This window comes from Dendrobates tinctorius, unplaced genomic scaffold (genome assembly GCF_039654945.1).
Source record: "Dendrobates tinctorius isolate UK_male_01 unplaced genomic scaffold, ASM3965494v1 ptg000129l, whole genome shotgun sequence".
Lineage (NCBI taxonomy): Eukaryota > Metazoa > Chordata > Amphibia > Anura > Dendrobatidae > Dendrobates > Dendrobates tinctorius.
In genome coordinates, this window is record NW_027361797.1 from 43,168,176 (window position 1) to 43,185,487 (window position 17,312).

The 17,312-nt window shown below is 50.6% G+C and overlaps 1 protein-coding gene across 1 annotated transcript in view; it reads left to right on the top strand.

Annotated features, from left to right (window-relative positions):
• The window catches only part of DNAH3 (dynein axonemal heavy chain 3), a 389,800-nt gene that overhangs the window by 321,410 nt on the left and 51,078 nt on the right, over positions 1–17,312 (top strand). Inside the window, exons 49-50 of the mRNA XM_073543189.1 lie at positions 803–1,019; positions 2,200–2,382. Coding sequence (XP_073399290.1) covers positions 803–1,019; positions 2,200–2,382 — 400 coding nt within the window. The remainder of the gene's footprint in view (positions 1–802; positions 1,020–2,199; positions 2,383–17,312) is intronic.

The window sequence follows — 17,312 nt, forward strand, 5'->3', positions numbered from 1 at the left end:
TTTTTCAATCGGAGGAGGCTGATTGACAGGTTTGGTCATATGCTTCTCTATCAGCAGCCATTTGATGGACAGAAGTGCTGGTCAGTATGTGATGAAAGCTGCATTAAAAAAGAAAGTGAGCAATGTGCCTCAGGGACCTCCTAAGCAGAGTGGCTTGCACCAACTCTGTCTACAGAGTCCCTCTCTATCAATGCTGAGCCATAATGTCCCAGAGAGGCAGAGATAAACACTTTGCCACACTACAGCCACCTAATGGGGACTTCCAAGCACCGATCCTACCATGCTCCCTGGCCTGATCTGACAATGAGGAGGGGATGTTTCTTGTGCTCCCTCTGATGTCATGAAGATTATCTGGACACCACCAGGAGCACCAGTGATGGGTGGTTCTTTTCATTGCCACCAGCGAGTGATTTGACACCGAAATATATTTTGGTCTCTAGTTTAGAGGAAGAAGTTCCTCTGACAGGTGTTTCCCCTTACATTATCACTGGAAGAGCTGGTTTTGTCTCCCCAAACGACCAATGTCACCCCCGACTACATGACTGACAAATATTGTTGTCTGAAGCAATACTTACCCATCGGTGTAGGACAGTGATGTGCAGATAATGGAAATAGTGAAAGGCTGGTGATACTATGTAACATGGAAAAGTGAACACAGACAATGGTTTAGGGATGGCGGTGGCTTCCAGGTAATAGAGAGTTACCCGCTTTATAATGAACAGAAAAAAATAGGAAGTTTCTCTTTCAACAAACTTAATTTATAGTGAGTAACAAATGTATGCCTGTCTCTACAATGTCTTAGGGTCGTTTCTATGTGCAAGCTTTTCCAAGAAAGTGTTAAAGAATTGTCTGACAGCTACTATAGCACACTCCGGAGACACAACTACGTCACGCCAACCTCCTACTTGGAGCTCATCCTTACATTCAAGACACTGCTGAACAGCAAAAGACACGAGGTTGATACTATGAGGAACCGCTACCTTGTCGGACTGGAGAAACTAGATTTTGCAGCCTCTCAAGTAAGTTCAAAATCAGGAGAAGGTCATTTATGGATAATGACACATTCCGTTACGATGATCTGGTGTGAAGTCCTCGGAGAGCTCCTTTTATTGTTGGGAATGTTGTGTTCCGAGAGTCTATTTGGCCTCCTAAACTGAATAACCTCGGTACTACATTGTATCATAAGGGAAATATGTTCCCGGTTTTGTGTTGTCTCTTTCTCCTTGAGGTTTCTGAATGAAAACAACTACTTGTATATTTTTCTTATTTTTGCCTTGGCTATGGCCATCATACCTCTTATTGGAAGGGTATAGCTACAATAGGTAAAACACTATTCATCGCACCCTAGCCCTTTAGCTGTAGGCTCTGTCCTGATTCACAGGCAAATACATATAGAAGATGACTCATGTGGTTAATGAAAGTATATCCTTTCCATGGAGGCACGTGGGCAGCTAGTCTGGCCAGTCATAATCTCCTCCAGATAAAACACTTATTGTGTTGAAACAATAGCCCACAGCCTAATAAGTGGCCAATCCCTGAAATCAGTGTCTCAGCTCCTACCTCATCAGATTCGGCAGCATGGGCCACTCATAGCTGCGGCGCTCACTGATTGGTTGCAATGTTGTCACACCTGGGAGCAGCGGAGGAGACTTAGCACCAGACCTGGGAAGGGTGAGTAAAGGACACTTTGTTTTTCTGAAACCGGGAGAATCCCTTTAATACTTGCTGGGGGAACTTCTTGCTTCAATTTTACTACGTTTATGGGGTCACCCAGATAAGAAGTTAAATGGTTGTTTGATCTAAAAGGGAAGGCGGAATTTCATGGGTTTGTTTGTTATGTGGATTATTTGGATACAATGTGACACAAATAATAATCTTTTGCTTCCCTAGGCTTACTCGCCCATTTATTAATTCTCTGTAAACTGACCTAAATTGCTTGACGTGTTTCTTATTCCCCGGTATTTTTGTTTTGCGCACTCGTTAAACTTCTTAAATCTTCTAAAATTGGATGTAAATTGAAAGCCCTTTTCATGTGTGAATGACGGTGTGAAGAATTAGTGAGAGGTGGCTGTTCTGCGTTTCTTTGTTATGTTGTTTTCTTATGGGATGTTTAATAAGGATTAATGATTCCCATTGTGGCGGAGTCTGTTGAGTCAAACAATTGCTAATTATTGCTCCTCCTCGTGTAATCGGCATCAGGTCTCGGTTATGCAGAAAGAGCTTACTGCGCTTCAACCGGAATTGATTCAGACTTCAGCAGAAACGGAGAAGATGATGATTAAAATAGAAGAGGAGACGGTGGAAGTTGACGCTAAGAGGGAACTAGTGTCAGCGGATGAAAGGGTGGCCAACGAGGCGGCTGCCGCTTCTCAGGCCATTAAGGTAACCCTGACTTTTGTAAAGACTTTCTGGAACTCCCCTTTAATGGCTACAGGTCCATTTTGCGTTAATGATCGCATCACAAGCATGCTATTTGTGTAGCTTGGCTGGCACCATGGCGAAAAAAAAGAGTATTTGTTTGTTGCTTGCTACATCTGTTGCCACCTACAAGATGTAGTATGTAAAGACCACCCCTGAGGGTCTCAAACGCGGATCACAGTCTGATCAGAATAATTGGTTCGAATTTCTCATAGAAAGAAATTGGCCATGTGAATGACGCCTTTCTGTGATACCAAACAGTAATGTTTTTGTTTTTTTTTCTTTAAATTTTTTGTGGTGAAAAAAAAAAAAGGTAGACGCTTTCTGACACCCATAACTTTTTTTTATTATTCCGTTGACAGAGCTGTAGAATTTTTTTTTTCTTGCTTGGCAAGCTAATGCAAGCATAGACTGTATGTTGTGATTGCTTTTTATTGCAGCTTTTTGGGGTGGTGTAGCGACTGAAAATGACAACCCTGGATAGCTGTGTTTGCAGGGAGGGCTGTGTCTGCAGGGAGCGCTGTGTCTGTAGAGATTGCTGTGTCTGAAGAGAGAGCTCTGTGTCTGCTGGCTGAGCTGTGTCTGCAGGGAAAGCGGTGTCTGCAAGGCTTGGTTTGTCTGCAGGGAGAGCTGTATCTGCAGGGAGCCCTGTGTCTACAAAGAGATCCGTGTCTGCAGGAAGTGCTGTGTGTGCAGAGAGCAGTGTCTGCTGGGAGAGCTGTGTCTGCAGGGAAAGCTGTGTCTGCAAGGCTTGGTTTGTCTGCAGGGAGAGCTGTATCTGCAGGGAGCCCTGTGTCTACAAAGAGATCCGTGTCTGCAGGGAGTGCTGTGTGTGCAGAGAGCAGTGTCTGCTGGGAGAGCTGTGTCTGCAGGGAAAGCGGTGTCTGCAAGGCTTGGTTTGTCTGCAGGGAGAGCTGTATCTGCAGGGAGCCCTGTGTCTACAAAAAGAGCGGTGTCTGCAGGGAGTGCTGTGTGTGCAGAGAGCTGTGTCTGCAGGGAAAGCGGTGTCTGCAAGGCTTGGTTTGTCTGCAGGGAGAGCTGTATCTGCAGGGAGCCCTGTGTCTACAAAGAGATCCGTGTCTGCAGGGAGTGCTGTGTGTGGCTGTGCAGAGAGCAGTGTCTGCTGGGAGAGCTGTGTCTGCAGGGAAAGCGGTGTCTGCAAGGCTTGGTTTGTCTGCAGGGAGAGCTGTATCTGCAGGGAGCCTTGTGTCTACAAAGAGAGCGGTGTCTGCAGGGACTGCTGTGTGTGTGCAGAGAGCTGTGCCTTAGGGGAGAGCTGTGTCTGCAGAGAGAGCTGTGTTTGCAGGGACCGCGGTGTCTGAAGAGAGCAGTGTGTCTGCTAGCTGAGCTGTGTCTGTGGGGAAAGCTGTGTCTGCAGGGAGGACTGTGTCTGTAGAGAGCGGTTTGTCTGCAGGGAGTGCTGAGTATGCGGAGAGAGGTGTGTCTTCAAGAAACGGTGTGTCTGCGGGGAGAGCTGCATCTACCGGGAGCATGGTGTCTGCGGGTAGCACTGCATCTGCAGGGAGAGCTGCATCTGCCGGGAGCATGATATCTGCGGGGAGAGCTGCGTCTGCCGGGAGCATGATATCTGCGGGGAGAGCTGCGTCTGCCGGGAGCATGATATCTGCGGGGAGAGCTGCGTCTGCTGGGAGCGCTGCGTCTGCGGGGAGAGCTGCGTCTGTGGAGAGCGCTGTGTCTGCCGGGAGAGATGCATCTGCCGGGAGCATGGTGTCTGCGGGTAGAGCTGTGTCTGTGGGTAGCACTGCATCTGCAGGGAGAGCTGCGTCTGCGGGGAGCGCTGTGTCTGCCGGGAGAGCTGCATCTGCCGGGAGCATGGTGTCTGCGGGGAGCTCTGCGTCTGCGGGGAGCGCTGCATCTGCGGGGAGTTCTGCGTCTGTGGGGAGCATGGTGTCTGCGGGGAGCATGGTGTCTGCGGGGAGCTCTGCGTCTGCAGGGAGCGCTGCGTCTGGGGGAGCGCTGCGTCTGCGGGGAGCATGGTGTCTGCGGGGAGAGCTGTGACTGCAGGGAGCGCTGTGTCTGCGAGGAGAGCTGCATCTGCCGGGAACATGGTGTCTGCTGGGAGAGCTGCGTCTATTGAGAGCATGGTGTCTGCGGGGAGAGCTGTGTCTGCGGGGAGCGCTGTGTCTGCCGGGAGCATGGTGTCTGGGGGGAGAACTGTGTCTCCAGGGAGACCTGCGTCTGCGGGGAGCGCTGCATCTGCGAGGAGAGCTGCGTCTGCAGGGAGCGCTGCGTCTGCGGGGAGAGCTGTGTCTGCGGGTAGCACTGCATCTGCTGGGAGAGCTTCGTCTGCGCGGAGCGCTGTGTCTGCTGGGAGAGCTGCATCTGCCGAGAGCTGTGTCTGCGGGTAGTGGGTCACCCTCCCAGGGCTGTGGGGTACTCGGTACCGGGCCGGTGTCAGGGGAATGTGTCACAGCAGCGGTGACCCCGTCCGTGGCCCTGGGCGCCCAATATCAATGGCGGTGGTGTTTGTTTCTAATGTAAAGTTCGTGACGCCACCCGTGGTATTTGGCAAGTGAGATGTTAGCCAACGCTGCGTGCAGATCCTCTGGGGCTGATGGTGTGTTGCAGCTCCCCACAGGTGAAGCTGTAACCCCAGGGCAGTGTATAAGTGATGGGCATGGTGATGTAGCAGTGCCGACAGGTTAGGAAGCAGACACAACACAGCGGGGTGCAATTTCAGTACCTTTACTTGGTAACTGCAGTCCAGGGTCCTGATTACAGATGGTATTGAGCAGGCTAGCCTGGAAGCAACTCAGGAATTCTCTCTCACAGACAGGCTGTGCAGTCTCCTTAATAGCGCTGTGTGTGTGAAGTACTCCAGTCCTTAGTTACTCTGAAGTTCCTCCTATCAGACGTTCCTAGAACTCTCCTTGCATGGCAGACAGCTGTAGCCTCTCTCTCTGGGGCTCCTCTCACTCTCTGAATCCCCAGCTCTCTATCCGTTTCGCTGTTGTGCCTCAAGTCTTTGGTGGGAGCAGGGCATCTACAGCCTCCTACTCCTTGGGTATCTGTGGCAGGGCAGTTAGTACCCATACCATCGTGGAGACCCGACTCCAGTTCTGTGCGCTCTCAAGCTGAGGGAGCTCGCCTGGTGCAGCTCAACCTCCAGCTTCGTATTCTCCCGTCTGCACACTTCACCCTCCGCAGACTAACTCTACTTCCTCCTGGCCCTCAGGAATCACCCTTCCCCTCAAATCTGGGTCAGAGCTCCCCCTGCTGGTCAGGAGTGAAACTGTGTTGTATGCATGGATTGACTGTGAGAGAGTCCCATCATTGCCTCCAAGCCTGGCATTACCCTCCCCTGGAGGAAGGCAAAGCCAGTGTGGCGACCGTACTCCTGAGGGTGCCACATTCCCCCCTAGTGAAAGTCAGCACTCCTGGGCTGAACAAAAGAAAACATAGATAACATATAAACAGTTGAACAATAATATTTGTACAAGATTTGAAAAAGGAAAAATGTACAAAAACCAAGTGTTTCCAAAAATGGTCCTATGATGGTAAGTCCAGCATCAATGTCCATGGTCCATTCCTGGGCAAATGGTAAATAGTTATAAATAAAGTTTTTGACCACACACAAGTCCAGTGGTTCAGTGTCCATAAAAATCAAAGGAACTCTTGCAGATTACCTGTAGGTACAAAAGCTTGAAAAACAGTTACATATTTACATTTCAACAGTTTCAACATTTACATTTACTTTAGATGCGGTATCTAACTGGTGGTATTCCCTGTGTGGTACTAGTAGATATACGTAACACTGGTGCTGTAGTGTGTGAGGTACTGGGTACACTACTAGGGATTCTACATGGCACAGGGATATGTGATTGTCTAGTGACTCTTGGACTCCCCAGAGGTACAACAGGTTCACCACTGGCAGGGCGAGGGTTCTCTGGCTCCACTGCTGGTGCGGCTTCTGCTACCTGATTCTCCTGATTCTCTCGAGTCACGTCCTCCTGTGCTTCCACTTGGGGAAATAACAACACTGGTACCACAATTGCATCATTAATTCTAGTCCAATTCACAGGGAACTCCCCAAGCACTGTGCTGACCTTCTCTTCTGCCTCTACAGGTTGGATATCCTCTGACTCTTCTGCTCTTGCTTTCAACTGGTCAGGGCATAACTTCAAATGGTACCACTGCCGAGGTATTTCCTCCATCTTTACTCACAAGGCATACTTTAGCGTTATCAAAGTTTGAGGGCAGAATGGTATAAGGTTTGGTCTCCCACTGATCATCCAGCTTGTGCAACATCCTCTTCCTTTTGAGGACTACTACTCCCGGCAAAAAGGGGACAGCAGGTACATTCTGATTGTAAAGCTTCTCCTGACTTTGCCTTGCCTGGGCCAGACTCTTCTCCACACACTCCTGTACTCTTTTGTACTGCTGCTGCCTCTCCCTGTCCCAGTCAGCATCCGGTGACGTTACTTCAGGTGTCAGGACTCCCATGTCCAAGTCAATAGACAGCTTACCAGGCCTTGCTCTCATTGGGTATGCTGGAGTACAGTTGGTAGAGTTCACTGGAATATGATTGTAGAGGTCTACCAGATCTGGCAACTTCTCAGGCCACAGATTCCTCTCCTCCAAGGGCAGCGTTTTCAGCAGGTCAATCACTACCTGGTTCATCTTCTCGCACATGCCATTGGTCTGTGGGTGATAAGGTGTTGTCCGGATCTTCTTATAACCATACAAGTTGCAGAACTCATGGAACACTTCCGCCTCGAAAGCTGGACCTTGATCGGTGAGTACTCTCTCAGGATACCCATGCAGCCTACAGAATCATTGTTGGAAGGCTCTGGCTGCTGTTCTGGCAGTGAGATCTTTGACTGGTACAACCACCAGGAATCTTGAGTAGTGATCCACAATGGTGAGAGCATAGCTGTAGCCCGACCGGCTTGGAACCAGCTTCACATGGTCCAGGGCTACCTACTCGAGGGGTTATTTGGTGATGATTGGTTGCAGGGGAGCTCTCTGGCTGTCTCGATCCTTTCTGCACAGGTTACATCGTCCACACTCCCGGCACCACCTCTCAATGGCTTTCCTCATACCAGCCCAATAAAACCTCTCTCGGAGCAATGCTTCCAACTTCTTCCATCCGAAGTGTCCAGCTCCTTGGTGGTATGCTTCCAGGACCATTGATGCCTCTCTCCTCGGGACTATTACCTGCCAGACCAGCTCATGTGTGCGGGCATTAATACTCCTCTGACACAGCTTCCCTTCATAGATAAACAGCCGGCCTCTCTCCTTCCACAGCTGCTGGGTTTCGTCAGGAGCATCCGACTCCGGACGTGAGTCAGCTCGTATCAACAGCTTCTTCACCAGGTGGACTACTGGGTCACTATCTTGCGTTTCTGCCCAGTCATGGTGGGCAAAGGATTCAGGGTGACCTCCTTCAAGCCAGACCGTCGGTCTCTCACTCCTTGGGCACGTTGGGCCACCAGTGGCCTGTGGAAGGGAGGTAATTCTACCTCTTCCAGAGCCTCAGGGTCTTCTCCTGCATCTGGTAGGTTCAGCATCCTGGACAGCGCATCAGCATTGGCATTCTTGTGCCCCGCACGGTACTTGATAGTGAACTCATAATTGGACAACCGAGCCATCCATCGCTGCTCCAGGGCACCTAGCTTTGCAGTGTCCAAGTGGGTCAACGGATTGTTGTCCATGAAGATTGTAAACTTGGCGGAGGCCAGGTAATGCTTGAATCTTTCGGTGACAGCCCAGACTATGGCAAGGAACTCCAACTTGAAAGAACTGTAGTTATCAGGGTTCCTTTCGGTGGGACGCAATTTCCTTCTGGCGTAGGAGATCACTCTTTCTCTTCCATTCTGTACCTGAGACAGTACCACTCCTAGTCCCACATTGCTGGCATCTGTGTACAGCACAAAGGGTTTCTCATAGTCTGGATAGGCCAAAACTTCGTCACCAGTGAGTGCCATCTTCAATCTGATGAAGGACTTCTCCAATTCGTCAGTCCATTCAAACGTGGAATTCTTCTGCTTGCCTTTCTTGGATTGCCCCACCAGAAGGTTTTGCATCGGGGTAGCTATCTCAGTAAAGCTTTTGATGAATCTCCGGTAGTAGCCTACCAGTCCAAGGAATTGGCGTACCTGGTGGAGGTTTCTGGGCTTTGGCCAGTCCCGGATGACTGTGATCTTGTCAGGGTCTGGTGCCACACTTTCTGCACTGACCACATGACCGAGGTATTGTACCTTGGGCTTCAGGAGGTGACACTTGGAGGGCTTCTCTTTCAGGCCAAAATTGGACAAAGCTTCAAACACTTCAGCCAGGTGTTCCAGATGCTCTTCATAGGTCTGGGAGAAAACAATGACATCATCCAAGTACAACAGGACTGTTTCAAAGTTCTTGTGTCCCAGGCAGCACTCCATCAGCCGTTGAAATGTTCCTGGAGCAGTACAGAGCCCGAATGGCATATAATTGAACTCACAGAGACCCATTGGAGTGGTAAATGCGGTTTTCTCTTTATCTGCCTCTGCCACAGGAACCTGCCAATACGCACTGGTGAGATCCAAGGTGGAAAAGTAATTAGCAGTTTTAAGTACAGCTAATGATTCCTCAATTCTAGGTAATTGGTAGGCATCTTTATGTGTAATGCTATTAATTTTTCTGTAATCGACACACATTCTCATGGTGCCATCCTTTTTCTTTACAAACACAATGGGAGCTGCCCAGGGGCTACAACTGTCTCTGATAACCCCAGCCTCCTTCATCTCCCTCAGCATACTCTTAGCACACTGGTACTGTGTTGGGGGTATTGGTCTGTACCTCTCCTTTATGGGTGGATGGTCTCCTGTGGGGATATGATGTTGGACCCATTTTGCCTGCCCAAAATCTAGTGGGTGTTTGCTGAATACCCGCTCATACTCTTGTGTCACTCTGTAGACCCCATTTCTCTGGTATGAAGGTGTAGAGTCAGTTCCCACCTGCAGTTGCTGACACCACTCCTCCGGCTGTTTCACAGAACCATTGTCCTCCCCTTGATCGGATGAGACCAAAGGCTCTGCTGCCTGCAAAGAGTTGTTGTTAACGGTGAGCAGCTTAGCGACTGTGGTGTACCGAGGTATTGTGGCTTCCTCTTCCCCGCAATTCAGAAGACGTACAGGTACTCTCCCTTTTTTGACATCAACCACCCCTCTGGCTGTCAGGACAGTGGGTCTTCTCTCGGAGTATACTGGTTCTACCAATGCCTGGTAATCTCTCCCTCTACGACCTATGGCTGCCCGACACCATACCAACATTTCACATCTGGGGGGGTATTGCAATGGGGAAGGCATCACTTACTCTGACGCTGCCAATCTCACCACCAGCGAGTTCCACTTGTTGCCTTTGCATCAGGGCTCGGATCTCCTTCTGCAGGACTCTTTGCTCTCCGGAACCAGCAGTCTCAGCCACCTGTTGCAACAAGACAATAACCTCGGACAGACAGTTTTCAATTACATTTGTACCAAGGTCATCATGGGATTACATTCACGTCGATCAATATCAACAATTATCAGTCCTTGTGATTTTAGCTCCACCCGCCCCACTTTAACAGTAATTTCCTTGCATCCAATCTGTGGCAAGGTATGACCATTACTGACAACTACTGTTAGTTCATCAGTTGGGCTACGGGTGAGTTCAGAATCAGCCCAGTACCTCTTGTACAAAATATACGGCATAGTGGTCACCTGGGAGCCAGTGTCCAGCAAAGCGTTCATTGGCATACCATCAATCACCACAGGAAGAATTGGTCTCCCTCCCACATACTTGGCTCTCCAGTTCCTTGGGCCTGGGGATCCTACTCCTGGGGGTTGGCCCTCTGCCCCAGGGGTTGCTCGTTTAAAGGACAGTACCAGGCAAGATGACCTGCCTTCTGACAGCGACGACAGATGGGACGTCCGTCCTGGTCATAGCGATCGTTGGTCCTTCCTCGAAGTGGCGGGGCTCTCCTCCTCCGGAGCCACGGGACATCCTCTGGACAGGAGGCAAGCTGGATCTTGTCTTTGGAGGACATCTGTAGGGACTGCACAGTTTTGGTGAGTGCAGCCATTCCCTTGGTTAACTCCTGGACCTGTAGACGCAGCTCCTCGGTGGGGTTCTTGTCCAAAGTCTGTGCATCGGCCTCCACAGGGATGGAAGGAAAAGATGTTGCTTCCTGATGATAGGTGATCGCTGGGTGCCTAGGGGGCGCTGGACGGCTGTCAGTGGACTCCTGCAGTACCCGGATAGCCCTATCCTTAAATTTAGCAAAGTCCAGATCAGGGTCTTGCAGGGTTATGATGCGCAACTGTCCTCTCTGGGTACTGGACAGGAGTCCTGCAATGAACTGCTCCTTCAACAGTTTATCTTCTTCCTTTACGCTGTCAGGATCCACTTGTCTAAGTGCTCGCAGCGCCTCCTGCAGGTTTAGAGCGTAGTCTCTGATACTGTCCTGTGCTTTCTGCTTGCAGCCAAAGAACCTCATTTTAATCTCAGCAGCAGTGCGGGTGTCAAAAGTGCTCTTCAGCTTGGCCAGGACCTTTGCAACAGTCTATTTATCCGTGTCCTGCCAGGCTTTCACTTCTCTCAGCGCGGCACCCGTTAACTGTCTAATCAGAATATTTACTTTCTGGCATTCAGACAGGGGGTAAACTTTAAACAGGCTGCACAGTCTCTCTTTGAACTCACTCAAGGTGTGCGACTCACCCGAGTACTGCGGTAGCCAGGCCGCTCCCGGTATGTAGGGCATAGACAGCGGCATAATGGGCACCACTGCGGCGGGTGCATCTCCTGGCGGGACCGCGGGGTTGGCGGCGGCGCCCGCCGCTGCGTTGGCTTGTGGCGCGGACATCTTCTCCCCCCCTAGTGAACGTTAGCCAGGGCCGGGGGGTTGTAGGAGCTCACCGGCGGCTGCTTCGCAGGCCCGATGCTCCGGGCTGTAGGCCTCAGTTCCTCCTCCTCTCGCGCGCTCTTCCCTCTTCCCGCGCGGCACTTCACCGCTTCGCGCTCTGTGGCAGGCTCCGCCCACAAAGGCCTGCCTCTTTTCTTCCCGCGCGTGCCAAGCAGCGCGGCAATGGCGGCAACTGGCGCCAAATTTCACACAGTCTTTTAACACAGTCTATGGCACACAGGACCCGGGGATACCGGGCTCTGTAATCCTGTTCGTGATGCCAAATTGGGTCGCCCTCCCAGGGCTGTGGGGTACTCGGTACCGGGCCGGTGTCAGGGCAATGTGTCACAGCAGCGGTGACCCTGTCCGTGGCCCTGGGCGCCCAATATCAATGGCGGTGGTGTTTGTTTGTAATGTAAAGTTTGTGACGCCACCCGTGTTATTTGGCAAGTGAGATGTTAGCCAACGCTGCGTGCAGATCCTCTGGGGCTGATGGTGTGTTGCAGCTTAGATGATGTAGCTCCCCACAGGTGAAGCTGTAACCCCAGGGCAATGTATAAGTGATTGGGCACGGTGATGTAGCAGTGCCGACAGGTTAGGAAGCAGACACAACACAGCGGGGTGCAATTTCAGTACCTTTACTTGGTAACTGCAGTCCAGGGTCCTGATTACAGATGGTATTGAGCAGGCTAGCCTGGAAGCAACTCAGGGATTCTCTCCCACAGACGGACTGTGCAGTCTCCTTAATAGCGCTGTGTGTGTGTGAAGTACTCCAGTCCTTAGTTACTCTGAAGTTCCTCCTATCAGACGTTCCTAGAACTCTCCTTGCATGGCAGACAGCTGTAGCCGCTCTCTCTGGGACTCCTCTCACTCTCTGAATCCCCAGCTCTCTATCCGTTTCGCTGTTGTGCCTCAAGTCTTTGGTGGGAGCAGGGCATCTACAGCCTCCTACTCCTCGGGTATCTGTGGCAGGGCCGTTAGTACCCGTACCACCGTGGAGACCCGACTCCAGTTCTGTGGGCTCTCAAGCTGAGGGAGCTCGCCTGGTGCAGCTCAACCTCCAGCTTCGTATTCTCCCGTCTGCACACTTCACCCTCCGCAGACTAACTAACTCTACTTCCTCCTGGCCCTCAGGAATCACCCTTTCCCTCAAACCTGGGTCAGAGCCCCCCCTGCTGGTCAGGAGTGAAACTGTGTTGTATGCATGGATTGACTGTGAGAGAGTCCCATCATTGCCTCCAAGCCTGGCATTACCCTTCCCTGGAGGAAGGCAAAGCCAGTGTGGCGACCGTACTCCTGGGGGCGCCACATTAGCACTGCATCTACAGGGAGCGCTGTATCTGCCGGGAGAGCTGCATCTGCCGGGAGCATGGTGTCTGCGGGGAGAGCTGCGTCTGCGGGGAGCGCTGTGTCTGCCGGGAGCGCTGCATCTGCTGGGAGCATGGTGTCTGTGGGTAGCACTGCATCTGCAGGAAGTGATGCGTCTGCGGGGAGCGCTATATCTGCCGGGAGCATGGTGTCTGCGGGGGAGAGCTGCGTCTGCGGGGGAAAGCTGCGTCTGCGGGGAGAGCTGCGTCTGCGGGGAGAGCTGCGTCTGCGGGGGAGAGCTGCATCTGCAGGGAGTGCTGTAATTGTGGGGAGCGCTGTGTCTGCAGGGAGAGCTGTGTCTGCAGGGATAGCTGTGTCGGCGGGGAGCTCTGCATCTGCCGGGAGCATGGTGTCTGCGGGGAGAGCTGTGTCTGCGGGGAGCGCTGTGTCTGCGGGGAGCGCTGTGTCTGCGGGGAGCGCTGTGTCTGCGGGGAGCGCTGTGTCTGCAGGGAGAGCTGTGTCTGCAGGGAGAGCTGTGTCTGCGGGCTCTGCATCTCCCGGGAGCATGGTGTCTGCGGGGAGAGCTCCGACTGCTGGGAGAGCTGCATCTGCCGGGAGCATGGTGTCTGCAGGGAAAGCTGCGTCTGCTGGGAGCGCTGTCTGCAGCACTATGGGCAGGAGCAGTGTGAGCTCTACTAAATGGAGCCCTGCCAAGAATGATTTGAGAAAGCAAAGTTTTTACAAAAGTGCTTAACTATGGCAGTTAGTTCACATAAATGGTCTGGTAAAGTAGTAGCCAACCCCTTTAACACTGGATTTTGTGACCATATAATAGGTGAAGATTCATTAAATCCTTAGAGAACTATAACATCTTTTCCTGTGAGGGGAAAAAAAAGAGAAGACATTTCCTTATAGACTCCCTTTAGCAATTGTACCCTATAACATTTACTGCAAATATTTCACTTTATTGTTTTTGCTGGGGTTGTCTTTTTATAGCACTCTGGAAAAGTCTCAACTTTGTTATTTATGAAAAGTGGAAATCTGTTCGCTGAATATGTCCTGAAAATGCTTCTCCGCTTTTGGAATTGTGAAGCAGAGCAGTCTTGCACATGAAAGCCTGCTGACAAGTTTGTGGTAGAGTCTTGAAAATCTTCACATCTTTGTATCCATTTAATCCAAAAGCTCCTTTCAAGCATTTGTTTACATTGCTGCACTATATTTTGTAAGGAAAATGTAGCAAGTGCGTACATTCTCTTTATTAAAAAAGTTACTATTTTGTATCAAAACTTCCTCTACAGACCTACATGTTTTTATAGAAATAAAGTAGACTACCCACAAACCCTGTGTAGTTTGGTCCAACAATCATCTATCCCTTATACATACAGTACATTCACTGGGCTACTAAGGACAATTGTCAGTCAGCATGATTGAAAATCAGACTGCGACTACACAAAGCTTGTTTGTAGTCTATTACCATAGTGACACATTGGTCTGCATGGAAGCTGTAGACATAAAACTGTACATTTTTGGCAAGAGGAGGAGAAAACTGCTGGGTCAGGAGTTGAAGAGGGGGATGACTCATGCAGAGAAAAGAAACATCCTGTGTCTACATAGAGAAAAAAGAATGGGGGTGCTTATTTGAAGTGTTCATCCAGTTTTCTTTTTGTTTTTTTCTTTGCTATGGGTCTAGAAACTAATAGGCAGGTAGGTGCTACCCACCGGCTTGTTGTGCCCGGCATCAATCTCTGCAGGTACAGAGAAACCACAGACCACTCCTGCTAGAAATTCAGCGACTTCTGCTGACTTCATATCGGCAGAGTAGCACCTTCTTTTCTGCTCCGCTCTGCTGTGTTGATGGGGCGTGACTCCTGACCTCATGCAAATTGACAGCTGGCTCCCTGCTGCCTAACTGCGGGGAGCCAGCTGTCAATCAAATGTTGAGCAGCTGAATCGCTGGCAGGAGAATAGTCAGTTAGTAACAAAAATTAGGCAGATATTTGCTAACTACCTGCCTGTTCTGCCCAGGGTCGGGTCAGAGTGGTCATTGACCACTCCTGTTGGCAATTCAGCTGCTCAGTATCAAGAGAGCAGCTCTTCCTCTTCTGGGCTGTCAGACGAGCATTACTGACAACCTCATGCTGATTGACAGGTGGTTTCCCTCAGTTGTGCAGCGGGGAGTCCGCTGTCAATCAGCATGACGTCATCAGTCACGTCTAGTTAGCAGAGCAGAACGGCTGCTGCTGTTTAAACGTGACGTCAGTGTAAGCTGATGAATTGCCGTCAGGAGTGGTCTGTGACTGCTCTCTGCCAGCAGAGACCGGCGTAGGGCACAAAAGATAGGTAGGTAGCATCTACCTGTCTGTTAGTTTTTAGGCCCATGCTGAAAAAAGAATAGTCTTGGATAAACCCTTTAAAGTTATAGAAAGAAGAAAGAACAAGGAAAGGGAGGAGGAATGAGACATAAAACGCTACATTTGTAATGAAGATTATTGCTTAAAAAAGTGTACATACTCTGTGAAGTGTTGAGCTGTTCACAGTGGAGGCATTGGAGGACACAGCTACTTTTTAAAGCGTCACATAAAATAATGAAAGGGATATAAAAATCTTCAGATATGACACATTCCTTTTAGTGATAAGTGATACATTTCCAAGCAAGAGGCACAGTCACAGTGTGAAAAGCTCCCATCTCCAATAGGCTGTACCAGAGCACTCTTCCTATGTAACTGTGGCTTGTGGCTGCAAATTATTTCAAAGGCCAGCATTGATCTCAGCAGTGAACTGTCTTTGTATTTCATCAGCGGTGATCTTTTAATAATGATCGTTGTCACACCTCAGACAACCTTCTTGAGATACATAGCGGCATAGTAAAAAGCGAGAGCAGCACTCTTTCCGATTATGACAGCTATTGCGCTATTGTCCGTAAAAGAAGACTCTGACAGTCAGTGTCTCCGCCATCAGCTGGAGAAGCACAGGCTGCGATTCCTCTAATCATTATTTCATGGACTGTACTGTACTGCTAAAGGTTGCGTGAATTATACATAAAAGGAGAGACAGGCACTTTTGTCGGATTTTGAAAGATCTCAGGAAGTCAGCACAATGTACAGTATGTCATACAGGCCTGCTCTGGAAGACATATGTAAAAAAGGGGAGTAGAATTTTAATCCAGATTACCCAGGTGCATTGGCTGTTCAGCAATGGGATGTTTGAGCCTGCTGCATTCATAGTATCTGGGCATGCGGGATCAATCCCCCCCCAAGCAGCAGGGAGAAATGCCAGTCCCCGATGCCATCAGTGAACCAGAAAATCCAACATCACTGCCCCAAGTAAGAGAAGAGCCACTTTGGATGTCTCTTTACTGTGGCTAACAATTTATTGGGGGCCATGAGGGTTTCTAGTATGAGTGTACTTAATCTAGCAGTAGTTTGGAGGAAACTGGGACTATGACTAGTTTGGAGGGCAGTGTAGCTGACCATTTAAAGGGAACCTGACAGTGGATCCTCGGGCAGCATGAATTAGGCACTGGTTGTATGATTTGACTCTGAAATACTGTGGCGTTTCAGAGTAAGACATAGTTTAAAAGCCTCCAGGGACTGAGCCACACAAGGGACTAGGTAGTCGTCTGGTAGCGGGCTTTTCCCCTTCCACTCCCAGTAACTAACAGGTCTGTCCCTGCATATACACGGAGGGCGAGACCTGACATTTAAGAGTGGTGGGAAGGGAGAAGCCACCCGGGACCTGCCTTTTCGACTAGCCTCCTGTGTGACTCAGAACCCAACGGCTTCGAATTGCCGCAATGTTTCAGAATCAAACATATATGGCTACTTGATATGGATATATCAAGTATATGGATACTTGATTCCGAGCTTTCCTTTGCCCCCCACATTCGATCACTGGCTCGCTCTTGTCATCTGCACCTCTAAAACATTTCTAGGGGGCGTGGCTATGCCGTGACCGGGAGCAGACGCTGGTGCAGAGAGCTCCTCATAATCCTGTTGGATCCTGACAGTGGACCCCTTCCTGATCGCATACCTGCGGCTGGCTGGACCCTCTTTAGGCACCGGGACCCCTGGACACGCTGTGGCAGGTCGGGAGAGGGCTTCTGAGTGGGTGGCTGAGGAGATAACAGCGGGCGGCTGGCTCCCCACGAGGCGGCGGCCACCTTGGGCACGCAGCTCAGCTGCTGAGAGCTGCAGCGCCGACTCCCATAGCTGCACCGCCGCCGGGCAGTGAAGACAACCGGCTGGCAATCTGAGGGGACACGCGGTGAGTGCCCTGGAAAACGGGCCCCACGTGATATCCCTCTTCATTTCCTGGCTCACTGTGCCTATCGGTGCCATTATTAGGGAAGGCCCTGTGTGCCCCCCCCCCCCCCCGCTGCGGCTGCCTCTGCGGGGGTTCCTCCTCCCTCCCCGGGTCCTTGAAATCTGGACAGTGCCTGGCTGGCATCCTTGTGGTCCCTCGGGCGTCCCTCGGGGCCTAATTCACAACTGTTGCTAGCCCCACTACAATTCCCATCTGTAGAGGGCAATACCCGGATTACAAATTTTATTTGTCCTGCTAAACCCCACTGCAGACGATCATAAGTCGACTTAAAGGGGCGGGAGTGGCGGAAAAGCCAAAGGAATTTGCTAGAGTTGACCCCGCTGAAAGTGCGCGACATAATAGGAGCGCATCCTCTCAAGCTCAGCGCAAAAATCGCCATTCTGGG